The 24,498-nt window shown below is 66.5% G+C and overlaps 2 protein-coding genes across 10 annotated transcripts in view; one reads left to right on the forward strand and one right to left on the reverse strand.

Moving 5' to 3' along the window:
• LRP1 (LDL receptor related protein 1) overlaps positions 1 to 8,973 on the reverse strand; it is an 87,486-nt gene extending 78,513 nt beyond the window's left edge. For 2 of the 4 annotated variants that reach the window (XM_072031914.1, XM_038171503.2), the window contains exon 1: positions 8,810 to 8,973. In XM_072031914.1, coding sequence (XP_071888015.1) covers positions 8,810 to 8,888 — 79 coding nt within the window. In that variant the 5' untranslated portion in view covers positions 8,889 to 8,973. Of the gene's footprint in view, positions 1 to 3,597; positions 3,668 to 4,528; positions 4,638 to 8,809 lie in introns of those variants that run through there. The other 2 variants (XM_072031910.1, XM_072031912.1) reach the window with 2 other exon arrangements.
• A 2,080-nt stretch (positions 8,974 to 11,053) lies between these two features.
• STAT6 (signal transducer and activator of transcription 6) lies at positions 11,054 to 24,434 on the forward strand. 6 transcript variants are annotated; one of them, XM_038171525.2, is made up of 23 exons: positions 11,452 to 11,636; positions 14,863 to 15,109; positions 15,990 to 16,120; positions 17,049 to 17,187; positions 18,936 to 19,019; positions 19,103 to 19,241; positions 19,351 to 19,403; positions 19,567 to 19,715; positions 19,860 to 19,991; positions 20,094 to 20,282; positions 20,358 to 20,445; positions 20,594 to 20,716; positions 20,871 to 20,963; positions 21,153 to 21,359; positions 21,436 to 21,530; positions 21,641 to 21,777; positions 21,902 to 22,048; positions 22,180 to 22,249; positions 22,573 to 22,698; positions 22,809 to 22,910; positions 23,031 to 23,114; positions 23,369 to 23,512; positions 23,584 to 24,434. In XM_038171525.2, exons 3-23 carry the CDS (start codon positions 16,005 to 16,007, stop codon positions 23,777 to 23,779), a joined length of 2,613 nt encoding a protein of 870 aa, XP_038027453.2. In that variant the 5' UTR covers positions 11,452 to 11,636; positions 14,863 to 15,109; positions 15,990 to 16,004; the 3' UTR covers positions 23,780 to 24,434. The 6 variants fall into 6 exon arrangements, with proteins under 6 accessions (XP_038027451.2, XP_038027453.2, XP_038027454.2 ...); XM_038171527.2 differs by lacking the exon at positions 11,452 to 11,636 and adding an exon at positions 11,848 to 11,962; XM_038171523.2 differs by lacking the exons at positions 11,452 to 11,636; positions 14,863 to 15,109 and adding an exon at positions 11,054 to 11,169.
• The last annotated feature ends 64 nt before the right edge of the window (positions 24,435 to 24,498 follow it).

Here is a 24,498-nt window from a genome sequence, read left to right on the forward strand (position 1 = left end):
CCCCCTCCGCACCACCAAGTGCCCACGGCCCTGTGCCGCACACAGCCAGCAGCCTCCACGGGCCGATGCCACTTCCCTGCGTGCCTGGAGAAGGATTTCCCCGGGCCAGGCCCCAGAGGAGCCGAGTCAGCCGTGCCAACCAAGTGCTTCGCACATCCAAACGCCAGCAAGGCGAGGGCAGGCAGCACCTCTACCTGAGACGGAGGGGACACGGCCAGCAGCAGGGCTCCAGGCCCGTCGCCTCCCCACAGCGCAGCCCCCGCCTGCACAGGAGCTGGCCCCGCTCCCGCTCCTCGCCACCGCCGTGCCGGCCGGGCGCCGCCGTTCCCCCACCGCAGCGCTGCAGCCCAGACACCCGGGCCGGGCCACGGCCGAGCCACCGTGCCAAGAGCGCTGCACGGCCCCACGAGCCGCAGCTACCACCCAAACAGCGAGCTCCGAGCTCGAGCAGGGAGGGGAGGGGAAAAAAAAAATAAAATCCAACAACAACAAAGAACCCCGACGCTGTGTCCCAGGGTCGCCGCACAATAGCCGGGCTTGTTGCTTCTGCTGGCAAAAGGCAGCTCCGATCAGCTGTGCAAATTGCAGAGTAACCCGGCCGCGTCCCCGCACGCAGCTCGGGCCAAGGACAAGGGCAGCGTGGGGCGGGCAGAGTCCCCGTGCCCCCCCCCAGGGGCACCCCCGGGGATGCAGCCACTGGGCTGGGTCTTGAGAGGTGGAGGGAAAAAACAAAATCTTTGGCATGGTGGAGTGTCCCATCTGTTTATAACTGGCAAAAATGATTAAAGAGGAATCTGGTACAGTTATGTCTGGTCTGATTTTGTGTCCCAGACATTACCCTGCCCCCTTGGCATCTCTACCAGCGCAGCTATGACCAACTAACTGCTTGCCTGCAGCAGCCTGGACACTCCACGGTGCTTGGACCTGGTGTGCCCGTTCCTACCTTCTGCAAGCTGCAGAAAAAGGAGCTTTGAAATTTCAGAGAAGCTGAAAGAACACGGGGCAGGGCAGGTTTGGGAGGGATGCTGGCATCAGGCAGCCGCAGAAGAGAAAACCAAACTCACGAGCGCAGTGCTGGGCTCCAAATTCCGCAGGGAAAACCCGCTCCAGGCCACAAGAGGAGACACTTGAGTGAACCCATCTGGACAGGCTCCGGCAGGAAGCGGAACCTTGCTGCGGCCACGCGGGGTGACACGGAGCGGAGCAGGATCTCGCCCACCTCCCGGCCAGCCCCACAGCCGCAACCGGGGCCGCGTGTCCCCACGGCACAGATGAAGGCAGCACCACGGATCCCTCCATTCTTGCTTTCGGGAGGCAGGGAAGAAACTCCCCTGCTTGGAAATAACCTCAGACGCCCCGGTGCCCTGCTCTGGGGAAAAAGCCGGAGCTGGCCCCAAGGACGGGCAGACAGACACAGCTCAGCCCCCCCGCTGCTGCCCTGGGAGGTCATGGATGGCGCCTGCCCTCCGCTGCCTGGGCAGGAAGGTGTCTGAGCCCCTACGCCCCGCAGCTTCCGTGCAGGCCTTTGGAAGCGCTGTCGCTGTAGGAAGTATTAAAGCCAACTGCTTCCTTTTCCAAACAATAAAAAAAGCACTACAACAGAAGGCAGCAGGCCGGGGGAGGAAGCCATTCACAGCCCGGCTCCTTCCCCAGCCTGCTCCTGGAGCCGGAGCTGCTCGGCTGCTGTACACGAGGGCTCCGGCTCCCTCCTGGCCGCACACCCAGGATCCAGGCCCGGTGCTCGGCCCCCGGTGCGGCTGCTCCGAGCAGCCCCACGTGCCGGGTGCCCAGCGGCAACCCCACAACAAGCAGGCCAGGTCCAGGCTCTGCAGAGCAGCGTTACAGGACAGGAGCAAGGTGCGTGGTCACTATTCCTTCCCAGCGTCACAGCTTTACCCTCACAGCAAAAGCCTTTGAACCTTCTTCCATTTTTATTTATTTATTTGTTAAGGTCAAGATACTCAAAGCCTTCACCAAATCCTGAGCACGGCACGAACAGAAACTCGCAGAACCCCGTGGGCCCCAACCAAGATGCCAAAAGGGTCCCGACCTGGGTGCAGAAAAGCAGAGACGAAGGAAACCAAGTCACAATTAGCCCCAAGGAGACTGATTAACCGCTATAGCACCATGACTACTCCAGCGTGGCCTGTCGTGCCAGCAAACTGAGGGAGGCAGAGGTACACTTGACTGTTCATCAGATACAATGAGCTGCTGTGATCCAATGAGCGCCGGGTCCCTGCGCGCAGACGTCTGTAGCGGCGCCTGCAAACAAAGAGCTGCACCATATTAAGTAAATGGACTAGATTGATGCGTTTCAAAGCTCCAGGCAGATTAAAATAACAATTTGCCTGGCAGCCCGCAGAAAACAAAACCTAGCCACATCTCAGCAAGGCTGAGGCAGAGGAGCAGCAATGCGAGGGCTCGGAAGGCACTTGATTCACCCTTGGTAAAAAACCTCGGTTCATTCACTAAGGGATGGAAATCACGGCCCTGAATCCAGCAGCAGCTCCAAAAGGAAAGCAAGCAGTCCGTCTCCCTCCGCAGCCCACGTTACTGAAGCTAATTGTCTGCCGCGGATTTCTTTGCCCTTCACCTGCCAGTCACGGCCCCATGTGCCCAGCCACGACCCAGAAACGCGCGCTCACCCTCGCCGCTTGCAGTGCTGCCTTTTCATTTAGAGAAACGGCATCTTGCAGGAGGCTAATTAGTCCAGACAATTAAATGAAACTTCCAACTCAATTAGACACTTCCCTAGTCACCTGCAACTCACATTCAGATGCCTCAGTCCACAATTCAGAAGAAATCACAGACCTGCTCTCCCCCTCCCACAGCAGATGAGGCCACCCATCACCCCCAGGGCAAGGTTCCCCCAGGATCCCTCACCACCAGGGTCCTGCCCAGCCCCACAGTGCCCACCCCGTGAGCCTGAGCTTCAGGCTTGCTGGGACTGTCTCTAACCCTGCAAAGCATCCGCGTGATTGTAGCTTTCGTCTGCTCGGCTTCCTTGGCTAAGAAAGGACACAGTAAGCCTATATTTAGCACCAGAGATGGATGGACTGCACTGGGGAAAGCAACCTCACACAACGGAATAAGATCCAGCAAAACAGTCCTCGCAACCCACCCAGCATTTTTCCTTCTTAAAATAAGAGGCGCGGAGCGAAGAAAACAAGAAGTTCGAGCTGAATTAGAAAAGGCTGAAAATATTTGCTGCTGCTGCTTGCCGCTGGCAGGACGGGCTGCCAAGGTACATTAAATGTAAGTGACTGAAAAGTTAAGTCAACAGCAAAAACTGGTCTGTAAATAACTGCAAGTTGGTCTCGCACTGGCTTGCGAAATATGAAGGAGAGGAAAGCGCATCTCTGTGCAGACAGCGTTGACGCTCGCTTGGGAATGCCACCAAAGATGGCACAGACATGAGACCTCCGCAGGCGCCAGGCACGGTCCTGGCCCCCAACCCAGCATCTCCTGCAGCCCTGGGACCCCACCAAGGAGAGGAGAAGACGGTGGCCACGCGCACAGCACTGCCAGTGGGCAACCGGCACAGCATCGCCAGGCTGGCACTGGACGTGCCCCCAGAACACAATGCCGCTCGCTGACCTTCACTGGCTTTGGGCACGTGGCTTTGATGCCAATGGGGTTCAGAAACACACATCTCCTCCCCCTCGGGGATAGCGGCTTCTTAATTTACAGCGCCCAGCAGGACTCCGGGCACACAGCGTGCGCAGCGGCAGCAGAGGGGAACGGGCCATGAAGCGGGGACCTACGCCCCATCTCCTGGCAGCCACGCGCGGAGAGGACATCAACAGGGATGGAGCCAGAATGCCCAATCCAGAAGGCAGCGGAGATAAAAATTCAATCCCAGCACAACGAGAGCCTTGTCTGCTTGGCAAATCGTAGAGCCCACAGGAAGGAAACGGGTTAGATGCGTTCACCGCTCGCAGGCTGAGTCAGCCGCGCACCGCCGCGACGAGGAGCAGGCGCAATCTCCGAGGAGCCCATTTCCCAATCCTGGGATTGCTGGATTCTTCCTGACTTCTCCGTGGGGCTTCAGACAGCTCTCCTACACACCCAGGCATTTCAGCCAAGCTCTGCGACTTGCTGGGGAAAACCGGGAGCACGATGACTTTGCACTGTGCCGAGGCTCACGGCACAGACAGAGCAGTGGGCTCTGGGAGCGCAGCCAGGACTCGCCTGTGCGTTAGCGGTTAAACGAGGTGCTCGACACGCATCAAGGAATCGAAATCTTTTCAGCACGTGGAAGAGGAACCTCCTGCCCCATGACAAGGCCACGGTCTTGCCCGCTGGTTGCTGTCACATCGATAGTGCCGACTCAGCCCAGCTCACAGTGACCACAGCGTTCTGGGCTGTGCCGCCCTCCCCGGAGCTGTTGTTACGGGAAGCATCCCCTTGCACCCTCTTCCCAGGGCCAAGGGGGCGTGTGGATGCGCATGTGCCCTGCACGGGATGGCAGCGGGCAGCCCGACCTGGCCAAAGCCCTGCTGAACGATCACCAGGCTCAGGAACTTACCCCAAAGGTGCAACCAAAATCCCCGCGAGTCAGTTGCAGACCCGGGTCCAGCACCTGCACAAGGGGCCACAGCATCGTGCACGCTGGCGTTCATCTCCCGGAGGAAGGCACCAGGCAGGGTCCTCGCTCAGGATCCCCCCAGCAGCACCACACGAGGAAGCCAACATCAAAGGCTGCTTTGCAGATGTCCCGCGTGCCCAGCACCCCTCTGAGGCTGGCACATTCACCTCCAAAACTCACAGGGATGTTCCCTCTTTCTCCAAGAGCCAGGATCCCTTCTGTCCAAGGGCTCTGCCCCTCGTTCCCTCCCAGCCCTGTCTCTCCCTGCTCAGCTCAGCCACAGGAAACACCAGGAGCTAACTGGGATGTTATTGCAGCCCTCCGGTGGCTGGGGTCTCCTCCGTCCTCCCCAACAAGGAGGCAGCCGAGCACAGCCCCCAAACAGCCCCACAGGAAAGTGAGCAGCCTCACTTGGACCACACCACCACCAGCACCACATCCCGGTGTCCTCCTGCCCTCCAAGGGCCCCACGGTGGAACGGCTCCATCCGTGGGCACCTCCTGACCCCTGGGCAAGCTGCCAGCTCCTGCCTCCACCCTGTCCCCCAGCCCTGAGCTCCAGAGAAGGACCGTGGTTCTGGGGACACCATGGAGCAGCTGCTTTGCACTGTTTTGTTTTGTTTTTTTTTCCCCTTGGCTTGCCCCTGCTTATCAGCCATTGTTTCTGCGAGGGGAAGTCCCCACATCCCAGGACGGGTGCTGCGCTGCTGCCACTGCTTGCTGGCTCTGCCAAGGAGCACGGTGCCCACAGCTGGCCAGTGACGGACCCGTGCCAAACGCTGGCACCCTCTGGGCACATCAAGGAGCACGGTGCCCACAGCTGGCTGGTGACAGACCCGTGCCGGACCCCAGCACCCCCCATGCACATTGTGGCCATAGGCACGGGCGGCTCCAGGCTCGTAAGGAGCCTGCTCCTACCAGGGTGGTGCCAGGCAGGCAGGACGAGGACAGCGCTGGGGTGGAGGCATCGCCCCACCCTGCCTTGCAGCCAGCCCCAAAACCAGCGCTGGGTCGCTAAGACCACCCCCCCCCCCCCAGACGAGCCTCCCTCGCTAAGTGAGAAAGCATCTGTGCTTCTCTCCCCAGCCCTTCTCTCTGCCAGGTTCCTGGGGAGTGAGTCACTCCTGCAAAGCTATATCGAGACAGTTTGGCTTCTCCCCACATCCACACCTTGCCAATCACACAGGACTGCAAGGCTCATCCTACTCCGGCTGCAAGAGCCAGAGACACAAAAGCTGTCCCAGCTCGAAGCCGTCCCTTCACCAGCAGTCCCGTGCCCCCGCCACCCACAGCCACGCCACCCGCACCTCCCTCCTGCCCCAGGGATGCCGAAAAGATGAGGCTGTGCCCATCCTGTGCCAGGCAGGAGGCAGCCAGCAGCTGCGGATCAAGTACGGGCTGGTGGCAAAGAGGAACCAATTAACTCGAAAGCCTCGCCAGCTCTCCTCCAGGAAGAGGCGGCCCTGGGTGCCAAAGCCTTTGAGGAACGGGGAAGACTTGGGTGGTTTGCCCTCCGTTGGCCCAACCCGTTCTTGATGCAGGAGGAAGTGCACCAAGAGCCGACAGGAGCAGCCCCGGCACCTTCCCGCACCGCACTCAGAAGCGGAGCACAAACCGGGGCCGGGATGCCGAGGATGCAACGAGGAGGCAGCGCCTTGGTTTTACCCCAAAAACGCCCAGAGCTGCCGAGGATGCTCTGCACCCCCTCAGCACCAGCACACGGCAGCGGAGAAGGAGAAGGCAGGACAGGAGCCACGGTTGTGCTGCTCCCACAGGGACTGCAGCGATACGTGGGCACACAGTTTGCAGGAACACGGAGATGACACAAGAGCCCGTATTGCGCCTGGGCACAATACGGGCAGCACCCTGCCCTCTGCACCCCACAGACACCCCCTGCCCACATCTGCGTGGAGCTGAGCAGGCTCCCCTTGTTAGCACCATTCCCTTGCGTGGCAAAGGCAGCGCCAGCCCCGACAGCCACCCCCCAACAGTCCCCAGACCCAGCCTGGCTCCTGGAAAACCCGTCCCTGCCCGGGGAGATGGCACCTGCGTGCACAAAACCCGGACCCCTGAGGGGGAAGGGCTGCACCGAAACACCTCGGCCGCCCCCAACCACAGGTATGCCCAAAGCAGCATCGGGACCCGGGGAGCGCACCGCCGCCCCGCCAGATGGGAAGAGCGCTCCGGCAGATCAGAGCCGTGCGCCGCTGCCCTTTGTCCCGCTGGAAGAGCTCCTCCACCATCCCCGCCGGCTGGACTTTGTCTCCCCTCTCTTCTGCAGCCAAAGACAGGAACAAATTAACATTTTCAGCGTCACAACCCGAGGCGGTGGCTTTGGGGGTCGCAAGCCAAGGCAGCCCCCGCCGCTGCACTGCCAAGGGGGAGGGGGACCGGGGTTTTGAAGCCTCCTCCCCAAGCCCCATCCCCGGACCGGGGCAGCTCCTGCCCACAGAGCTCCGAAAGACGCCGTGCCAGCTGCATGTGGCTTTGTGGGGTCGGCAAGGCACAGCATCCCCCCCACAGCAGGAGCCCACCGCCAGCCACCCGGTGAGGGGGCGTTCCCGTGCTGGCTTTCGCCCCGTTCCAAGTCATCGGGGTGGAGGAGAGGATGGAGGAACTTCCCTCGAGCTCATCATCGCTGCTGCAGCCTCGTTTCCAAAGGCAACGCAGCTTATGCAATGACTGATGCCTGTCCCTCCCGCCCCCACCAACTTCGGGATCCGCCGGCTGCTTCGAACCCCAACCCAGGGGGGACGATGCCTCCACGGTGCCGGGTGCCCCCAAAAAGGGGAGATGCTGAGCAGCAAACCCCGGTGCACTCCCTGCCTACGGGGAGAGGGCAGCTCAGTGCCAGTGGCTGCAGCAACCCCGCACGGGTGTCAGCAGAGCCAGGGACACAAGCGGCATCGCTGCCTCCCTCCCAGGGACGTGATTTGGGTGCCTGGAGCTCCAGCAGGGCGGGGGGAGGTCAGGGGCTCCAGCCCCCCCCCCCCTGCAGCACTGGCCATGGGTTGGACGCTGCTGTCTCCGCCACGGCACCGAGCGCCAGCAGCTTGGTGCCGAGGTGGGTGCTAAAAGGGGACAGCGAAACCTTCCCCCAGATCCCCCCCCCAATCGATAAAACGCTCCAGGCTGCCGCCTTCGCCAGGCCCTTCCCATCTGGGCTAGAGGGAACCCGTCAGCGGAAAGCTGCGCAAGCCAACTCAAAACCCCAAATCTCCAGGCTTTTAAGGGAAAAAAAAAATAATAATAAAAAAAAATCAGCCTCCCACCACCCCAAACATTAAAACATCTCCAGGAACTTCTCCACCGGTGGCTCCCCGCTGGCCGAGCTGCCGGCCCCAAGCCCCCGGTACGGGGAGGCTGCAGAGGAATGGGGCGAGCAGATGGAGCCCGGTAGGGGCGAGACGTGCGCAGCTTGAAAAGGAGCCGCTCGGTGCGGGGCTGGACGGCCCCGGGGCCAGCGGCCGGCCCCGTTACCGGCCCCGTTACGCAAGGGCCGGGGGGGGGCCGCGCTGTCACCGCAGGGCAGCCCCTGCCGCTCGCAGAGGGAAAATGGGGGGGGGGGGTGGGGGGGTGGAGGGGGCGTCAGGGGAATAGAAGCGGGGGGAGCTGAGGGAAGTTCCCGGGGGGGGGGATCGGGAAGGGGAGGAGGACGCCTGCTGTAGGATGGGGGGGTTGGGGGGGGATGGGGGGGGGTCCCTTTATTTTCTCCGCAGAAGCGGGGACCCGCGGGGCCGCTCCGCTTTGTCGCAGCGGGGCCGCCGGGGGAAGCGCCGCGACTGCAGCGGCCGGGACCGGCCCCAGCCCCGCTTCGACCCCGGTCCCGGTCCCGGTCCCGGTCCCGACCCCAGCCCCAGCCCCGGCCCCGCTCTGGTCCCGGCCCCCCGCGCCCCCCGCCCCGAGCCCCCCTGGTCCTGAGGGCGCCGTCAGCGGCCCGGGCCCGAGCGCAGCCCCCACGGCGGAGCCCCCCCGGCCCCGGCCCCAGCCCCAGCCCCGGTCCCGGTCCCGGTCCCGGTGCCGGCCCCAGCCCCGCGCCCCCAATCCCTGCGGGCGGCCCCGCTCCGCAGCGCGGCGGCGGCGAGGGCCGGGGCCCGCGGTGGGAGCGCTCCGCAGCCCCCGGGGGGAGCCGTGGCGGGGCCGAACCGAGCCCCACCGGGCCGAACCGAGCCCCACCGGAGCACACCGGGCCGTGCCGCCCCCCCGGCGGCCCCGCACTCACCTTCGAGGGCGCGGGCGGCGGGGGGGGGGGCCAGCAGGGCCAGCAGGCACCCAGCGAGGGGCAGCAGCAGCGGCCCCATGCCGGCGGCTCCCGGCGGCTCCCGGTTCCTCACGCCGTGCTGCCCGCGGGGCGGCGCGTCCCGGGCCCGCGCACCGACATCCGCGGAGGGCGGGGGCGGGCAGGGGAGGGGAGGGCCGGGCCGGGCGGGGCGGGGGGGGGGGGGCCGGGCCGGGACCAGGAGGGGAGGGGGCTGGGGTTTGGGGGGGGGGGGGGGGGGAACCGGGACCCTCCGGTCCTGGGCGGCGGCGGCGGCGCCGGGGGCTGCGGGGCGGGGGCGGGGGTGGGGGGGGGGCTGCGCGCGCCGCCGCCGCCGCCGGGGGATGGAGCGCGCGCCGCCGCCCGCCTGACGTCACCGGGCTCGAGCCGCCGCGGGGGGGGGGGGAATTGGGGGGAAGGGGGGAGGGAGGGGGGAGGGGGGACACGGGGGGGGGGGGGGGGGGGGGTCCGACGCGGCGGGCACGCATGCGCGGGAGGTGCCCGGGCTGCGCCCCCCCGGGGGGGGGCGGGGATGGAGGGGGGCAGGTACCGGGTGGGGATGGGGGGGGGATGGGGATGGGATGGGGGGGGGGATGGGGATGGGCTCGGGGGGGGGGGGGGGGATGGGGATGGGCTCGGGGGGGGGAATAGGGATGGGTATAGTATGGGAATGGGAATGGGAATGGGGATGGGCATCGTACGGGTGCGGGTATGGCGTGGTGTGGGATGGGAATAGGAATGGGCATGGTACGGGTACGGGTACGGGTACGGGTACGGGTATGGGTACGGGTATGGGTATGGGTATGGCTGTGGGTATGGCTGTGGGTATGGGTATGGGTATGGGTATGGGTATGGGTATGGGTATGGCTGTGGGTATGGGTATGGGTATGGGTATGGATATGGGTATGGGTATGGGTATGGCTGTGGTATGGCATGGGAATAGGTATGGGCTTAGGTATGGGTATGGTATCAGTATAGGTAGGGGCATGGTGTAGGTATGGGAATGGGTATGGGCATGGTACAGGTATGGGTATGGTATGGTGTACATGTAGTATGGTATGGTATGGGAATAGGTATGGGTGTACTATGGGAATAGGTATGGGCATGGTACGGGTGTGGGTATGGTATGGTATGGGAATGGGTATGGATAGAGGTACGGTCATGGTGTGGGGATGGGTACGGACATGGTGTAGGTATGGTATAGGAACGGTATGGGTGCGGTGTAGGTATGGACATGGGTATGGGATCAGCAGGGCCATGGGTATGGGGGACAGGGATGTGGCGTAGGGATGGACATGGTATGGACACGGCACAAGTGCTGCCCGCCACCCCCACCCCACAGCATGAGGCCGTGCCCCCCAGCCCAGGGTCCTGGCAGCGGGGTCCCAGCAGCAGGGTCCCGCTGGGGCCAGGCCATATTTTGCTCATCCAGTGTTGGGTCCTGTGCGTGTGGCTCATGCTTGGAGCCGTGCTTGGGCTCAACGCACTGCCAAGATCTGCAACGCTGCCGGGGCCCCGGGGACCCACCCAGGCTGGGGGGCTGGGGGGCAGCGTGGACCCCCCCAACCCCAATGAGAGCGGGGCTGCCCCAACCCCGTCCCTCCTTCCCCGGCTGCAGGTGTTTGGGAGGAAGATGTTCTCCCTCCCCAAAATGTTCCTGGGACCCCGTCCCCACAGAGGGGCCAGCGGTGCCCGGGGTGGGGGGGGGCACGGCACAAAGCAGCCAAACCCCTACAAGCGGAGGTGGCCGGGACAGCGAGGCCACGGCCATGCTCTTACCGGGATTCCTCCCACGCACCCAGCCCCGGGTCCCATGTGCTCAGCACCGGTGGGTTCGTTCAGGGCCCCCCCCCCGGCCCCCAGCCAGGTAAGGGAAGCCCGGTGCCCCCCCGACACCCCCAGAGCCCTGCGGGTGCTGCCACCGGTGCCCGGGGCACGGCCGGGCCTTAGGGGTCCCCCGGGGGGACCCGAAGCACGGCGTGTCCCGGGGGGTCCCGTCCCAGCAGTGGGGGGGCAGCCCCCCAGGTCCCCCCCCCCACCCCGGCCACCCCGGGGCCGGTACCGGGGCCCTGCGGCGGGACCCCGGTGCGGCAGCGCCCCCTGGCGGCCCCGGGGCGGCTCCGCACCCACCGGGGGGGGGGGAGGAACCGAGCGGCCCCCGGGGCACAAACAGCCCCCGGTGCACCGGGACCCCCCCGGGCGGGGACAGCCCCCGGGCCTCGCTCACGGCTCCGGGCAGCTCCCGGGCCCGGCCGCGGGCCTCAAGCCCCGGGACGCGGCTGCAAACCGGGGCCGGGCCCCGGGCGCGTTCAGCCACCGAACGGGTGCGCGGCTCGGGGGGGGGGGGGGGGCAGGTTCCCGGTTCCCGGTTTGGGAGGGGGGGTGCGGGGGGGCTGCACGGTGGCGGAGCCCCGGTATGGGGCAGGCTGGGGGGGGCAGCGCGATGTGGGGCAGGTGCGGGGCGGCCCTTTGGGGGGGGGGGGGCACAGAAACGGCTCCGCAACGGGACCGGGAAGGGTGGGGGGGAACGGCGGGGACCGGGGGGGGGACCGTAGGGACCCAGGGGGGGGAGGACGGCGGGGACCCGGGGGGGAGCGGGGCCGGGGCCGGGGCCGGCGGGGCCCCCCCCGCGCACCCCCGCGCGTCTCCTCCCTCTTCCTGGCGCTCGGCGCTTTCCGCCGGAGCGGGGCCAGCCCCGGGAGCCCGGCCCGGCCGCGCCCGCAGCCGCAGCGCCATGGACTGAGGGCCCCGCGGCCCGGCCCGGCCCGGCCCGGAGCGGCGGCTCCGCGAGGTAACGGCACCGGGACGGGACGGGACTTGGGGGGGGGGGGGGAGGCACCGGGGAGACCCCCGGGGGAGGGCGCGGGGGCCGCCGGCTCCGCGGGCCCGGGGGCACCGGGCGGGGCCGGGCCCGAACGGGAAGGGGCGAGCGCGGCTCGGGGCCTCCCCCCCCCCGGGGCTGGCGGCGGGAGCGGGGCCGTGGAAGCCCCGGGCCGGAAGGAGGCGGCGGGGGCCGGGCCCGGGGAAGGGGGAAGTCGGCGGCTGCCGGCGGGGCCTGCGCCCGGTAACGGGGCCTTCCCCGGGCCGGTAACGGGGGCAGGGAGGCAGCGCCCTCCGGTAAGTCCCCGTTCCTTGAGGGGGGGGGGGGGGGTCTGGGGGGGTAACGGGGCTGTCGGGGGTTGCCCCGGTGCCCGCACGCCGTGCAGCCCCGCGGGCTCCCGGTGCACACCCCGGGGCCTGCGGGACGGCACCGTCCGGAGCGGGGCCTGGCTCCCGGAGCGGGGCTCCCCGCAGGAAAACCCGGCGGATTTTCAGCCCCCGGTGCCAGCAGAGGCGGCCGGGGCGGCTGCTGGGCGCTGCAGGGGGCTGCCTGCTCCGGGGGGGTGCAGGACGGGGAACCGGGAGCCTGCAGAGCCCCCCCACACACCCGGGGTGAGCCCCACCGGAGCCCAGCCCGCTGCTCCTGCAGGTGGGGCCGGGGCCGGGCAGCGGCACCGGGGTCCCTGCGGGTGTTTGGCAGCCCCAAGGCAGCGGGAGGCCCGGCCCGTGCTTGGCGGGGCTGCCAGGCCCAAAGTCCAACGTGGGAGGCTGCCAACAGCGCGTACGGACCGGGCCGCTGGCACCCCGTCTGGGGGCGAAGGGTGCGTGAGGCAAAGCGAAAGCGCCCAAACACGGCCCCAGGGCGCCTGGCAGGGACCTCCGGGGGCACGGGCTGTGGCTTGTCCCCAGGGGTGGGAGCTGAGGGCCTGATCCTGCCCGGATTCCCCACGCCGTGAGTCACACCGGGGCCGGGTCAGCTGGGGAAAGCCCTGCTCTTCTCTCTCTGAACCAGGAGGGCTTTCGCTGGGGGAGGGCAGAAGGCTCCGGCCGGGCCGTGCCACCCCATTGCCTCCTCAGCATCCTCTGCGCTGCGTCCCGTCCGTGCTGCGAGGTTCTGCATCCTCACCTTGGACAGCGAACGCCGGCAGCGTTTGCCTCCCCGGCAGCACGGGGAAACTGAGGCGTGACAAAGGCGGTGACAGCAGCAGGCTGCGTCCCCGTGGGGACGTGGGAGGGAGGCTGGTGGCAGAGCCAGGTGTCCCGAGCTTCAAGCACTGGAAAATCTGAGCGTCTGTCCCTGAGAAAGTCCCAGGGAAATCTCTGCTGCACCTTGCGGAGGGCAGGGGACTGCGTGTGTCCGCCGGCCACCAGCTCTGTCCCCACTTGGCCCCTGGCAGGGCCTGGCCCCATGGGGGACGTGTGCTGAGGGATCGGGGGGTCCCTTGCAGAGTCCCTCCCAGCCCCGTTTCCCCTCACACAGCAAAGAGGTTGCTGCAAGAGGTGGGTGCTGCTCTCGTGAGGTGCCAGTGGTGGACGGGTGACAGTGGTGGGACACTGGCTGCTCTCCCTTCTGGGACGTGGACGTGGCTTCCCACTGCCCACAGAGCGAGCAGAAAGCCCATGCTGGCGAGCGGGGAGGTCAGCGATCCCCCCCTTGGGTGCCACGGTCCGTCCTGCCTGACCTGGCACCGCGTCCCTGCCGCCACCGAGGACGAAGCCCGGCGGGGTGGGGAGGTAGGAAGAGGGGGCTCGGGGCGGAGCTGCCCCCCTGCGCCATATCCTGCCCCGCCATTGAGCCGGAGGCGCCTCGCGGCCGTGGGGTTTTCCCAGGCAGCAGCTCCCAGCCCCGCACGCAAACGGCGCAGCCCCACGGGAGGGGGCCCTGTCCGGGGCTGCCTCCACCCGCTGCCTTTTTGGGGGCACGGAGCCCCGCTAGAGAGGGATTTGTGCATCTGCGGCGGCGTGGGCACGTTGCCCGCGGAGCTGGGAGCTGCGCCTGCCGTCCGGGCAAGTTGCAGGGCTGCTGGCTCGGTGCTAGGAGCTGCGGCGGTGGCTGCTTTGCGCAGGGGACAAGGCAGCGTCCCCGACCCGCAGGAGGGGTGGCCTCGTCCTGAGGCCTGGGTCTGCGTCCTGGGGCCTGCCGCAGTGCTTCCTCTTCTCGGCGCTGCAGATCTGTTGATAGGGCAAACACCACGTGGCCCACCAAGCGCCAGCTGGTACCGTGAAGTGCAGGAAACCGGGGCGCTGGGCACGCCGGCCCCTCTCAAGGAAACCTCAGCCCCAGCCAGGGTATTGTTCCAGGAGCACGGGCTTGGCAGGGAAAGGCTGTTGTGCAGGAGGAGCTGAGGAGGAAAACACGGAGTTATGGAAACTGCAGCGAGGACGGGAAGGAAGCGCGGCGCGGCTGGGCTTGAGGAGCCGCAGCGATTGACGCCAGGAGGGGACGGGGCCGTCCCCTGCCGCGAGCTCCTCCAAGCCGGCCCTGGGCTGGTGGGGACGAGGAGGAGCACGGTGCCTCCTGCAGCCTGGCAGCAAATTCAGGCATGCCCAGCTCACGCTCCAGGTTGCTGCGTACAAGCCAGCAGCTGCCTCCCGGCGCTAAGCAGAAATACAGGTTTTAACGAGGGAGGGGGACGGGGACGGGGCCTCCGAGGATCACAGGGACTGCTCTTTCCTCCTGCCTCCATTCCCTGCGCACCAACAGCTCCGACCTCTCCTGGTCTCTGCCTTGCAGGGTCTGTGGGGGGTGGTGAGGGGAAGCAGCAGCCGCTGGTGGGTTTCCCCGGCAGAACAAGCGGTGGAAAGGCCCCGGCCCCAGCTGCAGCAGGTGCCCTGAGCGGGGCTGAGCTGCCTGGTGAGCGCTGGGTAGGTTTCCCCGGCCGTTGATCCCTGCAGGATCCATCAATCCCCGCAGTAAATCATCGGGGTGGGTTTGTGCCAGCAGAGTCAGGAGCAAATTCACTGCTGGGAGACCCAGGCACGGCACGCAACAGGGTTGCTTCTCCGATTAGTGTGGGATCCTGGGGGCTTGAGCACCTCGGGGGCTCCCCTTGCCCGGCCCCAGTGCGTCGCGGCCCTGGGATCGAAGGCGGGGGCGAGCGGCCTCGCTTGGCGGCCGGCAGCAGGCCACGGTTGTTTTGCACTCTGCAATGTTGCCCTAGTGACGTTGGCTCCCTTCCCTCCGCATGGTTTCTCAGAGGCTCCGGCGGCTCCACCTCCTCCCTGCGCCTTGGCTCTTGCCGCGCGGAAAGGACCCGCTGGGGAGAGCAGCCGGCCGCGGGCGCACGTGACGCCTCCCCCTCGCTCGGCTGTTTGCTCTCGGCCCCGGCAAGACGCGCTGGCCCGCGGCCCGCAGGCTCCCGGTCCTCCGAGGGCCGCAGCCTCGCGTCCTGCTGCAGGATCCGGCCTCCACCCCGGCCGGGTGAGGGGCAGCCAAGGAGTGAGGTGCGTCTGGGCCGGGTGACGCAGCGGCTCCTCAGCCCGGCGAGGGGAGCGGGCTCTGCGGCGGGGCCGTGGGATGGAGGCCGCGAGGGTGGCGGGGAGGACGGGAGCAGGATCTTGGGAAGCAGCCCGGGAGGCTGGGCTACGGAGGCGGGGTGAAGTCCGCAGGCTTCAGGCGCTGCTGGAGGGCGCAGGGCGCGTCCGTGCCAAGGAGGCGCCGTTGGGGTTGCGAAGCCCAGCTTGGGGGCGGTGGGAGCCCCCAGGTCTTCCCCGTTTTGTTTCCTGTCCCCAGTCATCGAGCCCTCTCCTTGCTTTCCATGGAATCTGGAGACCGGTTTGTGGGGTGGCTGAGGCATGCCCTGGGAAGGTGTTTTCCTTGGCGGGGTGGCTGGGGAGGTTTTGGGGAGCAGCTTGGCCACCTCGCTTCTGCAGGGCTGGGGGTCAGGGCTGCGTCTTGTTCCTGAAAGCACCGCGGCAGAGCCATTTCAGCAGGCACTGGGGCTTCGCGCTCTTCTTGCTCCTGGCAGCTTTGCCATCTCTCCTGCGCCGAGCTCGGTAGCTCTGCATGCCACCCCGTGCGTCCCTGTGCCCATGGAGGAGGAGCAGGGATTCCCCAGAATTGCAGGAAACTGAGGCACGAGTGGGCTGCCAGCCTGCCAGGATTGCCCAAGAGGGATGATCAGGGATGGGTGCTTCCTGCTCCTCCTCTCCGCAGAGCCCTGGCCGTGCCAAGCAGCAGGTTCAGACGGCGGAGGGACGGGGCAGCGGTGCTCAAAGGAGCCTTCGGGACTGGGGGATAGCCCAGCCCTGCCGTGCGGAGGACAGGGTTGTGGGGTGCCCACAGTGCCCCCCTTCTCCCCATTCACCTCCCATTTCCCTGCAGGTAACAGTTCCCAAGATGTCCCTCTGGAACATCGTCTCCCACATGCCGCCGGAGGAGTTCAGCAGCCTCTTCGCAGAGTTTCCCCGCAGCCTGCGCTGCCTTCTGGCCGACTGGCTGGAGAACCAGCCCTGGTGAGTCCCCGGCTGCCCTGTGGGGCCCTGCCCTACCCCTCACCGCTCCCACGTGCCCGGGATATGGCAGGGGAGCATCCAGCTGCCCGCAGGGAGGGCTGAGCCCCCAGCCAAGGGGGTCCCGGCCTGGCCAGTGCCTGAACGTGTGGGTGCTGGTGCCGGGCTCCGTCCACGGCCCCAGGTGAGGTAAGTGAGGGCACCCTGTGCATCCGTGCGGGAGCAAGAGGAGATGGGGCCGGAGATGGATGCGCTGGTGGCGCAGCTCGTGGTGGGGCTGAGCACCCCAATCTGGGTGGGAGGGGAGCTCCTGGGCCTGGGCAGAGGGTGCAATGCCAGGTGAGGCTGGTCGGGGTCTGTTGGTGCCCTCAGCGCCCTAGCAGGGTCTGGACTGACTCAGTGCTGCATTTGCAGTGGCAATAACGGGCACAGCCTGGCCAGCACCCCTGCTTTGTGCCTAGAACATGGAAATAGCAGTGGGTTAATTAGCAGTGTCATGGTCTCACCCAGGCGTCCCCAGGAGTGGCCTCAGGAACTGTTTCTCCTCTGCACAGCACCATGACCGGGTTGCAAAAGGGCAGGAAATTTGACACAAGGGGGCTTGGCCACATGGGACTGCGCCACAGGAGCGGGTGAGGGGCTGCTCCAGGCCCCATGGTGGGGGAGCACAGCAGAGGGTGGGTGGCAGCTGGGTGTGTGTGTGGGAGAGGTTTCAGGAGGTGACGTCCTCTCTGATGAACCTCGTGATCTCTCTGAGTGCCGTTCAGCCTCGCTCACAGCTGTAAGGTGGCAAATTTCCCCCAGAAGTCCAGCCGGCGCTGGGTGACGTGCCAGGACAGCGGAAGCACCGGTGTCCCCTTCCTCCCCGGTGCGTGCTCGCAGGGAGGGCAGAAGCTTCGTGCCCACCCGACCTTCTCCCCCTTCTCCCCAGGGAGTTCATCAATGGCTCCGACGCCTTCTGCACCAGCGTGGCCAGCGGGATGCTCTCGGCCATGCTGGAGAAGCTCCGCAGCGCCGCCAGCAGCGATGGGCAGCAGTGCCAGATCCTCCAGCAAGTCAGCAACATTGAGGTGCGTGGGGGGCCGGGCGCGGGGCCCCGAGGGCCGTGTCCCGCCGGGATGGCAGCCACGGGAGGCAGGGTTGTTGTCATGCCTTGGGTTTTCTGCATCAAACACCACCGAAGGGGCTGATGGTCCGAGCCAGTCCCCTCTCGAGGCCGGAGCCGTCCGTGACTCGTGCGGACTTGGTGCCGGCGGTGGGGTTTTGCGGGCGCTTTGGCAGGACGGGGGAGCTCATCCGTGTGCCGGGGCCAGCCCCCAGCTCGTCACAGCACTCAGGCCCTTCATGGCCACGGTTCCCCCCTGCCCGCCAGCCGCCGCAGCTTCCCCTCGCGGGGTGCATCCCTGCAAGCCCCTTGGTGCCCAGGAGCTGCCCCTGCGGGGACCCCCCGAGCACGTTGGCACTCGTGCAGCCTCCTCGCCACATGTTCCCCATTTTCTGCTCGAGCGTTTGATTTCTCCTTCCTCCATGCGGTGTTTTGTGCCGTGTTTCCTCCTGCCGCATGTGCATGTGTACACTGGGTTTCTTTTTCTGGGCTCTTTCTCTGTTTACTGAGACCTCTGTGAATTGCTTTCTGTCTCTCTTCCTCCCTCTGTGATTGCAGATTAACCCTTCCACTCTCTCTCCTGCCAGTGGAGCTCTTAGAGTAAGGGCTGAACGGTGCTCGTGCCCAGAGCCCGGTTGAAAACCCTGCTTTTTTGGTAATATACAACATTTGGGAAGGGGTCAGTTTTAGTCATAACTTCTGGGGAACTGGGTGACTTTCATGAACAATGTTGCTGCTGGCTTTTGAAAATATGCAGATGTTTCAGCTCTTTTTTTTTTTTTTCCCCAATTTAAGTTACTCAAGAAGAGCCTCCCTCCTCCCATTGTTCCTCATCCCGTAACAGCGAACCCTTTTCCCTTCCGAGCCCTTTGTTGTGGGAGCATGGGCTGCGGGCGGTGGGAGCTGGGTGCTCTTGCTCAAGACGAACGTGGCCGAGGAAGCAGCCGGGGCAGGCACGGCCCCTCTCCGGGGGGGTGCTTCGGGATGGGGCTGTGACGCAGCGAGGGTACAGCTCCGGGCTGCCACAGCGTCTCGGGACACCAAACCCAGGGCTTTGGTCCCCTAAACCCCGGTGCCGGCAGAGCTGGCGCTGCTGCGGGGCCGCCGGGTGGGCGCAGGGGGCCAGGGGCGTGCCGCGGAGCTGCCGCCCGGCCCGCGGGGGAAGCCGCCCAGCGCGCCGTCCAGCGGTTCGCCGTTGCTGTTTAGGGAAGTAGCTAATTTGGGAAATGTGCGAAGGCCAGAGGAGCTGGCGCAGGGTGCGGGGAGCTGGAGCCAGCCGGGAAATTCCTCTCCCTGGGCTTGGTGGAAAGCGCTGATTCACCCGGGCCAGGGGTGGCTGGGAACGTCTTCGCCAGGTGTAGGGCTGGTGCCTCTTGAGGGGATGCTCGCAGAAATAAGGAGTGGGGGTTTGGGTTTCATTTAAAGTTGCTTCGTATTTTTCATGCACGGTTTAAAACTGGAAAAGTTTTAAAACTGGAAAAGTTTTTGAAGGTTTCAAATTTTCAAGTTTTTAAAGTTGTAAAGCTGGAAATTGGTTATGTCACAAAAGAGTGCCAGCCACAGCCTCTTCCACGTGGCTGGCCATGAAACCACAGAGACTGGCTCAGCGCCCGTCGTGTTGGGCTGGGGGCCCGAAACACGTGAACGGGACGGGCTGGGGGCGGCGGGGCGCGCGTCCTGCCCTGCTAACACCCAGGGCCTTGCTCCCTGCAGAGCACGTACCGGCGGGACCCGCTGCGGCTGGTGGCTGTCCTGAAGGCGATCCTGGAGGGCGAGAAGGCCGCCGTGCTCAAGAGGGTGCGTGGCTCCTGCCCCCCCAGCGGGGCAACCCATGGCCGGGCCGTCCCCACACCCCGCTCACCCCACTCTCCTCACCCCAGGACCGCCACCTGCCCCTCAGCTTCCACCGGCGGCAGGAGGAGCTCAAGTTCAGCCTGGGCCTGCAGCGGCTGCAGCACCGCATCCACGAGATCCAGGCGCTGCGGGAGCGCAGCTCGCAGCTGCGGGACGGCTCCGCAGGTGAGGGGCCGGGGCGGGATGGATCTGACCGTGGGGCGCGGCGGAGAACGGCAGCGCCGTGCGGGTGCAGTCCCGTGCTAATGGGGCCGCCCCGCTCCGTCCTCCCCAGCCTCTCTGCCGCTGAACCCACAGCTGAAGACAGAACCGAAAGCTCCGGAGAGCGTGAGTGGGGCTGGGGCAGCGGGGCAAGGCGGCAACCCTGCCGGGGGGGGACAGGGCTGAGGAGCACGAAGCAGCTCGGGGGGGCACGGGGCCAGTGCAGGGCCACGGGCTCTGCCAGGGGCATGGTGCCATGCAGAGCCCCGTGGCTGGTGCTGCCCCCCAGGAGCTGCCCACCCTGATCCTGGAGGCCACGAAAGAGCTGGAGGTGGCCAAGCAGCAGGTCCTGAAGAGGATCCAGATTTGGAAGAGGCAGCAGCAGCTGGCTGGAAACGGGGCGGTCTTCGAGGAGAACCTAGCACCGCTGCAGAAGAGGTGGGGTGGCAATGGGGGACCCGCAGCAACCCTCCTGCCCCGTCTTCTCCCCAGGGAACGGAGACCCTGCTGGCCTGAGGGGCTCCAGGATTGCTGTGGCCCTGTTTTGGCTCAGGGCGCCCTTTTCCTGCAATTTCCTTGCAGGTGTGAGAGCCTGGTCGAGGTTTATTTCCAGCTGCACCAGCAGGTGATGGCAGCGAGCACAGAGCTGGGGCCCGAGCTGCTGCCCCGGCTCCTGGAGCGCTTCAACGAGGTTTTATCCAGCCTGGTCAAGAGGTAACGGACAGGGCAGGCGCTGCGGGGGCAGAAGGTGGATCTGCAGAGGCCGGTGGCAGAGGTAGCTGCCCTCGTCACCATTGTCACCCCTTGTTCCCCCAGCTCCTTCTTGGTGGAGAAACAGCCCCCGCAGGTGCTGAAGACCCAGACCAAGTTCCAGGCGAGCGTCCGGTTCCTGCTGGGCCCCCAGCTGCTGAAGGCATCCACCAAGCCCTACATGGTGCGGGCCGACATGGTGACGGAGAAGCAGGCGCGGGAGTTGGCGCTCAGCGCCTACGGCAACACCCTGAGGTGAGCGGCTGGCCAGCGCGGGGGGCGAGGGGGCTGCGCCCCCACTGCGCTGCCCTGACCCCCGCCTCTGCCCAGCGAGAGCACGGGGGAGATCATGCACAACGTGGTGGCCCTGGAGACCAACCCCACCAGCGGCACCTGCTGCGCCAACTTCAAGAACGTGGTGAGTGCTGCTGCCAGGGGCTGTACAGCGGCCCTGGGACAGGTTCGGGGCTGCGCTGGGATGTTGGGAGGACCCCAGGAGGGCTTTGTGGGGGGGGTCTCAGGGCTGTTGGTTGCCTGGGAGTGATGCTTGGCTCTCCCCTCCCTAGCTGCTGAAGAAGATAAAGCGCTGCGAGCGGAAGGGGTCCGAGTCGGTGACGGAGGAGAAATGCGCCGTCCTGTTCAGCACCACCGTGGCCCTGAGCCCCAGCAACCTCACTGTGCACCTCCAGGTACCGGCCCCTCTCCTTGGCAGCACCGAGCCTCCCTCAGGCACCCGGGTCCTGCCACCCCTCGCAGCCCTGGTCCAGGCTGGGATGGCCCTGGGGCGGCCTTGGGGCTGTGGGAGGCTGAGCCCGGGCTGAGAGGAGGGCGCCCCGTGCCCAGGTCCTGTCTCTGCCCATCGTGGTCATCGTCCACGGGAACCAGGACAACAACGCCAAAGCCACCGTGCTGTGGGACAACGCCTTCTCGGAGATCGTGAGTGCCGCGAGGGAGGGCTGTGGGGAGGGGGTGGGGTGAGGGAGGACCTGCTGGGGTGCCAGGGCTGGGTCCGGCTCCAGAACGAGGAGACTCCAGGGCTGGGCCGGGGCAGTCCCAAAAGCTGTCCCAAAGCGATGTCCCAAAGCTGTCCCGATGCTGTCCTGATGCTGTCTGGCCCCGCCGTAGGACCGTGTGCCCTTCGTGGTGGCCGAGCGGGTGCCGTGGGAGAAGATGTGCGATACCCTGAACCTGAAGTTCATGGCAGAGGTGCAGACCACCAAGGGGCTTCTCAAGGAGCACTACTTCTTCCTGGCCCAGAAGATCTTCAATGACCACAGTGCCAGCCTAGAGGACTTCCAGAGCCGCAGTGTCTCCTGGGCCCAGTTCAACAAGGTTACTGGGAGGGCTGGCCAGGGTGGGCAGGGGCCAGCATGGCCCTGGGGAGCCTCACACCCATCTCGTTCCCCAGGAGATCCTGCCCGGCCGGGGATTCACCTTCTGGCAGTGGTTTGACGGAGTCCTCGACCTCACCAAGAGATGCCTCAAAAGTTACTGGTCGGACAGGTGGGTGCCGGAGAGGCCGAGCGGGGTGTTCACAGCTCCTCCAGGACCAGTCAGGGAGTGCTGGGTCCCGTCCTGGCACTGGCACGCTGTCCGTCTGCCCTTTCCTCCAGGCTCATCATCGGCTTCATCAGCAAGCAGTACGTCTGCAAGCTCCTGAGCACGGAGCCCGACGGGACCTTCCTGCTCCGCTTCAGCGACTCGGAGATCGGGGGCGTCACCATCGCTCACGTCATTCGGGGCAAGGACGGTGAGACGGGGGCACGGGGGCTGCTGCCAGCACCACCGAGGGGAGAGCGAGGTCACCGCGGCGCGGGGACGCTGGGCGTTACGGGGGGGGCAGGCAGTGCAGCCCCGTGCCGTGTCACCCCCAGGCTCCAGCCAGGTGGAGAACATCCAGCCCTTCTCCGCCAAGGACCTGTCCATCCGATCCCTTGGCGACCGCATCCGGGACCTGGGGCAGCTCCGCAACCTCTACCCCAACACCCCCAAGGACCAGGCGTTTGGCAGCCACTACAACAGTGAGTTGGGGGGAGCAGAGGGGGCTGCGAGGGGGGCAGAGGGATTTGGGTCCAGGGTCCTGCTGCCAAGGCTGGCGCTGAATCGTCCCACGCGGGGCGGTGGCTCACGGCTGCTTCTCCTCTCCCCGCAGAAGAGCAGACGGGCAAGGACGGCCGCGGCTACGTCTCCACCGCCATCAAGATGACAGTGGAAAGCGAGAGGTGGGTGGGGGCAGGAGGCTGTCGGCGAGCCCCCATGGAGGTGTGTGCACGGGCAGGTGATAGCGGCCAGCCTGAGCATCGCTGCTGGGCCAGGGGGGCTTCTGTCTGGGGGAAATGGGGAAACGGGGAGATGGGGAGGTGCTCGTGAGTGAGGAATCCCCCCCCCGGGGAGCCCGAGCCGCAGCGGAGCCCAGCTCCACGTGAATCCCACCCTGATGGCAGCGCCCCCGGCAAGGGCTGGCTTGCACACACGCCTCCTTCTAGACTGGACCCTGCAGTGCAGGAGTCCTGCCTGTGCTGAGGGGGTCGGTGTGCCTCTACAGGGACCAGCAGCCCCAGAGCACTGCAGGGGGGGGCCCCGAGCCCCCCCAGGCTCAGATGTTCAGCCTGCCCGTGCTGCAGCAAGAGCTGCGCCCCGAGAACCTGCAGTCGGTGCTCAGCCCCATCTGGTGAGTGCCCGCCCAGGGGCAGGGGCAGCTCTCTGGGTGCGTGCTGGGAGGGGAGGGGGCTGCCCTGGAGGATGCCCTCACCTGCTGCCCCCCCCCATCTGCACTCGCAGCCCCCCTGCTCCCTTCTGCTCCCAGCCCATGCCCAGCTACCCCGCGGGTGAGAGCAACATGAACATGATGGTCCCCGAGGGCATGGGGTCCTCCTTCCCCAGGTAGGAGCAGTGCCACGATGGGGGTGGGGACACGTTGGACCCCCCCACTTCCCCCCAGCATGGCTGGGCCATGTTTCCTCCTCCTCCCCCCCCAAAAAATGCTCCTGCTCCTCCCCACAGCACCTCACCGATGCTCTCATCGTCCATGGTCATGGACCCTGCGCTGCCGCCCCGCTGCCAAGACCTTGCCTTCAGGAACCCTATGTAAGAGCGTGGCTGGAGGGGGGCACCCTGCCCTGCCCCCCCTTCCCCTGGTCCCAGGGCATGCACATGGGGGGTGGGGGGGACCAGTGCTGACCAGTGCTCCCAGTGCTCTGCCCAACTGGTGCTGCCCACGAGGAGATGCGCTCCAGCCTCCAAACCAAGCGCTTCTCTCCTGCGTCCTGGGGCTGCCAAGCACCCCAGGGGAGGGAGGTGCCCCCTCCATCGGCCCCCTTTCCCCCTTTTGCCCCCCCCAGGAGCTTTATGACCAACCAGTACATGCCCGGGGAGGCCTCCCAGCTGCTGCCCGGAGGCCCCTCGCCAGAGCCGCGGGATGAGGAGATGCCCGAGCTGGCCCCGTTCACGCCGATGGACGCGCCGCTGCAGAGCTCCCCAAGGTGGTAAGCACCGGGGGGCTGGGGGGGGGCCTGGGGGGGCTGCCCTGGGTCACGCTGCTCCCGCTCTCCCCCAGGATGGCGCCCAGCATGGACCTGCCGCCCAGCTCGGAGTTCGACCAGTTCCTCCAGGAGATGTCCCTGGAGAGCCCCGCGCTCTGCCCCCCCTTCACGCCCCCCCTGCAGCGCAGCGGATACCCCAGCCCCAACGCTTCGTGCTGGGGGCTGGGGGAGTCCCGGTGGGATGACAGCGTGCGGCCGGGGCACGCGTGAGGGGGCCGCGGGGGCCGTGGGACTTTGAGCCCGGACGCAGCCTCGTCTGGGCTCCTGGACTTGACACGATTTGCGCCGGGGTTGCAAACTCTGGCAGGGGAGGGGAGGGAATTTTCCGGGGGGAGGCAGCACTTCGGGTGACACCCTGCCCCCCCCCAACCTGTGTATACGCTGCACTTTGGAGCACGGAGCCGCTGCCTGCCCTTGCCGCTGCCAGCGGGGGGGCCCCGACCCGCGTGGGGGTGCCCCCGGCCTCGCCGCCAAGCTCGGTGCCCCCAGCCCACGCTGCCGGGCTCAGCCCCCCTGCGGGGGCCGGGATGAGTCAGCTGCGGGGGCGAGAGGCGGCAGCGGGAACCGGGGGGGCTGAACGCGCCTGCCCAGCACTCCGCGGGGCCTCCAGCTCCCCGAGGGATGGGGGGGGGGGCAAAGGGACCCCCCCCCTGCACCAGCCTGGCTGGGGGCACGAGTCCCTCGTCCACCCGGGCCTGGCACCTGCTGTGGGGTTTGTGAGCTGCCCTGCGACCCCCCCCCCAGCCTGGAGGAGGGTCAAGGCAGGGAGAGGGGAGCCTGGGGGAGTGGGGGCAGGAAGATAAGCCATAAAATAAAGTTTTATTCCAAAATAACAAAATAAATAATCTACTGTACACGTTACAAAGGAAGAGTCGCTAATGCTCTAAAAAGACACCACACAGTCCTAACGGGGGGGGGGGGGGACCCGG

Source organism: Anas platyrhynchos, chromosome 34 (genome assembly GCF_047663525.1).
Source record: "Anas platyrhynchos isolate ZD024472 breed Pekin duck chromosome 34, IASCAAS_PekinDuck_T2T, whole genome shotgun sequence".
Taxonomy (NCBI): domain Eukaryota; kingdom Metazoa; phylum Chordata; class Aves; order Anseriformes; family Anatidae; genus Anas; species Anas platyrhynchos.